At 48.1% G+C, this 5,829-nt stretch overlaps 1 protein-coding gene across 1 annotated transcript; it reads right to left on the bottom strand.

Annotated features, from left to right (window-relative positions):
* Positions 1-129: 129 nt before the first annotated feature.
* Positions 130-5,590, bottom strand: IL19 (interleukin 19). The gene is made up of 5 exons (XM_008593613.1): positions 5,447-5,590; positions 5,232-5,297; positions 2,839-2,991; positions 1,641-1,715; positions 130-225 (listed from the first exon to the last, which is right to left on the bottom strand). Exons 1-5 carry the CDS (start codon positions 5,588-5,590, stop codon positions 130-132), a joined length of 534 nt encoding a protein of 177 aa, XP_008591835.1.
* Positions 5,591-5,829: the final 239 nt, after the last annotated feature.

Genomic DNA, 5,829 nt, shown 5'->3' with positions numbered 1-5,829 from the left:
AGCAGGGTTTCTTTGAAAAGACCCTTATTTGGATAAACATGGGCGTCTTCTTCTACACCCTTTCCTTCAAAGTTTGCTGTCTCCCACAGCGGGTATTTATCCCCCAGATAATTCGGCAGGCTCCTGTTGTCAAGCAGTGGAAGTTTCTTGATTATTCTTGTCAATCCAAGCTAGAAAGACATCGAGCTCACCCAGGGACTTGACAGCGGCGGAGCGGACCTCCAGCTGAAACCAATGAAATCATTATAAGAACCTACCTTTCCAGACTTTTGTAATAGTTTTCAAATCACTTTCCCCATATTCTGCTCCCTACAAGGTCTTCTTTTTAGTCATCAAATATATTCACATGGCATATAGACTGAAAATTATTTTCCTAACAGGCAACCAAAGGGTTTTTTTGCACCAACAAGCATTAAATCATGTCAACTCCTATAAACACAATGAAAAAAGTCTTTCCTTTCTGTTTTCTTTCCTCTATTTTTCTTAGAAAAACCTTGCCTTACAGGCCAGTTCTCCTGCCTGTTTTCTTTTCACATCAGCTTGCTTTAGTACTTCTGTTCTCCCAGAAAGTCTTAATCCCTGTGGTGCTCTGCGGTGGGTAGGGAGGGCCGTGTTGTCCCCACTTGACATAGTAAAGCACAGAGCCCCTAAGGATGAGTGTCCTATCCAACATCACACAGCCAGTTAGTAACAGCTGGAAGCAGAGCCCCAGCCTCCAGATTTATTCCTCCTCCTCCCTCAGCAGACTAAAAGGAGGAGGTAAGACCTAAAAGCACGTTCTGTGGAGCCAGGCAGCATGGGATCACATCCTAGCTCCACGACTTAGTTGCAGCGTGAGCTTAGTTATTTAACCTGCTTGTGCCTTGGTTTCCTGATTTATCCAGTGCAGATAGATAATGACTCACAGCATTGTTGTGAAGGACAAATGTGTTAATACTTGTAGTGTGTTTAGAACAATATCTAGCTTATTCTAAGAACCACATGACTCAGCTATTTCTATATTATCCTCTAGAGCCTCTCTACGAAGAAGCAGAGCTCAGAACAGACTCCCTACCTCCTTGCTATTCAAAGAATTGGCATCATTTGGGAGTGTGGTCGAGATATAGGAACTCGGGCCTCACCCCAGACCTACTGACCCAGAATCTGCATTTTAACGAGATCTCCAGTGGATGCCCATGAAAAGCGCTGCTTCTCCACCCACATCTGCATGCGACATGCATGTACATCGGCAGCTACATGAGAAGCACTGTGTCTTCATCAGCACACACCATGCTGGTGACAGGTATGACAGCAGTGATACCACCCAGGTCACATGTTTCATGCCTAACAGCTTATAATTCACTGCGGGTCTTTGCTCACCCTGCGTCATCCCCATCTGCAGCTGTATGTGCTGTCCCCAAATCATAATACAGGTCAGGTCTGATATGCGAGGGTCTAAGAAGATGGTGAAGGGGAGCCCAGGGAATTAGTGAATGAGACCAACACACTCTTTGCAGACACAGAAAACTGGGAGGGTCCACAACGGATGCTCGTTGAGTGAATGAATGAATCTGAGTGGAGGAGGCTCAAGGGTGGGCACTCCCTCACTCAGGCTTCTACCTCTCACCTGCCATCTTCCCAGTCCTCTTCCCCGACCTTACCTGATCGTAGTTGTCATGGATGATTTTGGTAGCATTGGTAGCTTCCTGCCTGCAGTGACACCGCTTCTGCTCCTGCTGTCATAAAGTGGAGGCAGCACCTGTCAGAGGACCTTTCCTCCCTGGCCGCTCTTAGCACCAGGGAAGAAATGTCACCTCCTCCTGTGGGGAGTGACATTTCTCTTCCCTCCCATGCTAAGAGTCAGGTGAGTAAACTCTTGTGGGGGCAACCAGAGGGGAACAGGACCTGTCTGTATTGTCACCCTGCATCTGACCATGGCTTTTGCTTTTCTGGGTTCACAGCCTACCAAACTATCAGCACCAGGAGAGTAGGCACCATGTCTGTCTCGTCACTGCAGCACCCCTCAAGGAAGGCACTCAATAAACATCTCTGGGGTTAATTAATTAAATAATTGGTTACATGACTCTTTTTGATTCTATTATCATATTAACGTAAGTAGAACAGGGATCATTACCCCTTCTAACAGTTTTAGAATCCGAGGCACAGAGAGGCGAAGTCACTGGCCACAACTGGGGTTAATTAATTAAATAATTGGTTACATGACTCTTTTTGATTCTATTATCATATTAACGTAAGTAGAACAGGGGTCATTACCCCTTCTAACAGTTTTAGAATCCGAGGCACAGAGAGGCGAAGTCACTGGCCACAAAGTCACACAGGAAATTAGCAGAAATGGGCCTAGAACCCAGGTTATTTCCTGATCTAAATTTTTGTCAATTTGTTTTGGTTTTGTTTCTGATAATTTGTTTTTAATAGATCACAATGAATTTATAGGTGACCCTTAGGGACAGGCTATCCCAAGGGACGACCCAGAGGTTAACTGTTATGCAAACCCCAAAGGATCAGAAACAGAGAAAGTAGTGGTCCGTGTATGGTAAGACTGGAATCCTTGGTATGCCTCGCCCATGGGCCAGCCCTGCAGCTACTTAAGGAATACTTGGGTCACCCCAGCAGGATTATCCATGAAGACACCCTCTGATGAGTTATCGGCAGGCAGGAAACCCTGGGACAGGAGTGACCACGGAAGAGATTCTCAGCAGTTCTCCCCGTGGACCACAGGGAAGGGAATCTCCTTTGACCCCAGGAACCACATCAGAAGGCCAACCGGGACCAGCACGTCCTGGGCTCTCCCTGGGCAGATGGGGAACAGATGCTTGGAATCCTGGTGCAGTGACTCACACATCGCTGCAGAGCTTTCTGCATGTAGAGGAAAGAGTTGGCGATGCTGCTGATTTTTCTCAAGACTCGAGGGTTCGGCTCCTGATGGTCCTTGAACACCCTGTCCACGTAGAACGCCAGCACATTCTTGGTCATGCAGCACACGTCTGAGGGCTACAGACACAGGTGACAGACATTCCCAGAGGCCCTCTTCTCTAACCATCTTAGACACAAAAGCAGTCTGTCTGAGCAGGGGCAGCAGGAAGCGAGAGAACTAAAGCCATTATTTAAAATTCCTAATGGTCTCAGCGAGTTCCTTCCCTCTTATGTCAAAGCTGCTCGTGGCAAAGGTGGTGGGGACAGACTCCGGTTGACCTTCTGCTTGTGTACAGCCAGAGATACAGGAACAGAAGAGGGGCCCAGAATCCAGTCGTACACTAGAATGCTCCACCGCATCCCCATGGCATCACTAACCTCTGCTTAAATCCTTCCAGGAATCGGGTGCCTCATTTTTAAGAGGACTGATGGCTGAAAAGTTCTTCCTCACATCACAGACCCTGTAAACTCTCCCATTCATCAACCTTCAAGGGCTGGTGCGTGCCAGGCATGCTTTCCTTCAACTGTCATGACACTGTGTTCATCCTGGCCACCCTGCTCTGGGCCACATTGCTAGGCTCTCCTCCAGGGTGCCCTTTTTAAATTGCAGGGATTGTTCAAATGGGGCTGAGGTGTACAGAAATGAGAGTGACAGCTGAGAAAATGGGCACATCTGGGTAGGTCCACAGCCTGCAGAGTGTATTTCCCTTTAAGAGAGGGCTCCTAAGCACAGCCCCAGAGAAGCTAGCGAGACAGTTTCCTTCTACAGTTTGCACCCTGCCCGGAGAGCCAGTGAGCTACTCTGCAGATGGCTTAGCACCCCATGTAAGGAGGGAGCGCTTCACAGCAGAACAGCGCATTCATCTCCATTAGTGTGAGAGGAGCAAAGCCTCCACCGCCCCAAAGGCAGCTTTTCCTAGATGGTGAGCTGTACGCGGAGCATGAAACCCTTCCCTTTCTCCACTCCCACTGGATTCCTTAACCCAGGAAGCAAAAAGTTACACACTTCGTGTTATCAAAGATTGGGGTGCTAGAAAAAGGAGCATGGTAGGAGGAAGGAAGGAAGGAAGGAAGGAAGGAAGGAAGGAAGGAAGGAAGGAAGGAAGGAAGGAAGGATGATAAAGTCTTGAATCTTTATTGACTCCTTTCCTTATTCCACATCAGCTCTATCCTTGACAGGAGAAAGAATCTCGAAGTGGAGGAATAAACTTGGGGGTCTAGTCCTGGCTCAGCCACTAACTAGCCATTCTCCCCCTCAAAGTCTCCATTTCCTCATGTGAAAATGATGGTTTGGGAACACATGGTCTTTTGGGTCCCTTCCAGCTGTGATATCTTAGGAGTCTGTAATACAGTTGGCTGGAATATTGTTTAGTAAGTGAAGACATCTATTCATCACAAATAAGTCACTGCCTAGAAGAATGACGGATGTGTCTCTCTCATGTGCACAGAGAAGACTGAGGAAAAAGGAAGTTATTACAGATATACTTTACACTCTGTCACATAAATCCCTGAAAATATGGGATCTTTCTAGAATGATTTCAAGGACTGGAAGTGCCCACTTTTAAAAGCATCCCTCCTGGCCCCTTTTGTAAAGTGAATTATCACCTGCTAGGCTGGCTGTTCTGTGACACACTCTCATCACTTCTCGCCTGCACAGCTGGGGAAACCTCCTCCTTGCCTTTCCTGCCTCAAGCAGTCCTCTGCAAAGCACATCACCAGGCTGTCTTTCTCAGACATTTTGTGCTTGTATAACTTTTGGCTCGAAAACCTTCAGTGACTCTCCATTGCCTCTATTATAGGGCCGAGGACCAGCCTTCAAGGGCCTTTGTAAAACAACTCCATGGTATTTTTTTACCAATCACATACAGATCCATCGCACCACAAACCTGGTCACCTCATCATCCCCAACTCACGTTCCCACCTTCGCTGATCTCACATCCATTCTCCTGTGTCCCCCAAATCCCTCGTCCCTTTTACCCACTATCTACAGCCTCCTCAGATTTTAAAATAAACTCCTCAGTTCATTTTCTCTTCCAAAACTACCCCCAAGCTACAGAAACCATGTCCCCTCTGAGCACCTGGCACTCCCAATCACTCTCTAGGAAGTGGCACTTCTTTAATCTCTTCCAGGGGTTTCCAAGTTCCCGGGACACTAGTGTGCCCTGACACATCCAGGCTGACAAATGAGAAGCCTGGAGCATTTTCAGTGCACTGGAGATTGGCAAAGAGAAGGAGACAGGGTGGGGACTTCTTCCTCACCCCAGGGCCACTTCACCATAAAGATAAAAATACAGGAAAAAGCAGACATAGGCCAATACCTTTATGCTCTGCAGGGCCTCCGATGTGGACAGGATAGTGACATTTTGGAAGATGTCCTTAGCTTGCTGTGGAGGGAAACATAAGAACAGACACAGCGATGAATACTTCGTGTTCTCCTGAGACACCCAAAATAACGAAGGAACTTGCTTTTCAAGCTAAGACTTAAGGCGAGGCAGACGCCCTTGCCCACACCTTTGCCCCAACCCATACTCACGATGGCTCTTTTGATTTCTTGGAAACTCTCTTCTATATGGCGCGTGTCCACGGAAACCTGACATCTCCTGAGCCCATGGGTGTGCACTGAGTACAGAATGAGCATCGCGCCCAGGAGCCAGAGGGAAACATGCTGTACATTCATGTCCTGCAGGAAGGGGTGGGAGTCAGCTTCCCAGCCAAGAGTGGAGAGCAACAAAAGAGAAGACCCCTGGTTGAGCCCTGGGGACCTCACAGGGCAGACCAGGTGGCAGCCAAGGGAACAAGACTCAATACCTCCGCTTGTGGAGTTCCAGGGACATGTGTCTCCTCCTTGGGTTTTCTGGAAGCAATTGAATATGAGCCCTCCCCCACCCCCACCCTGTGCCCCCACCTCCAGCCCAG

This window comes from Galeopterus variegatus, unplaced genomic scaffold (assembly GCF_000696425.1).
Source record: "Galeopterus variegatus unplaced genomic scaffold, G_variegatus-3.0.2 Scaffold9406, whole genome shotgun sequence".
NCBI lineage: Eukaryota > Metazoa > Chordata > Mammalia > Dermoptera > Cynocephalidae > Galeopterus > Galeopterus variegatus.
Note: the sequence above shows the minus strand (reverse complement) of the source record. Positions and strands in the feature narration are given on the sequence as shown.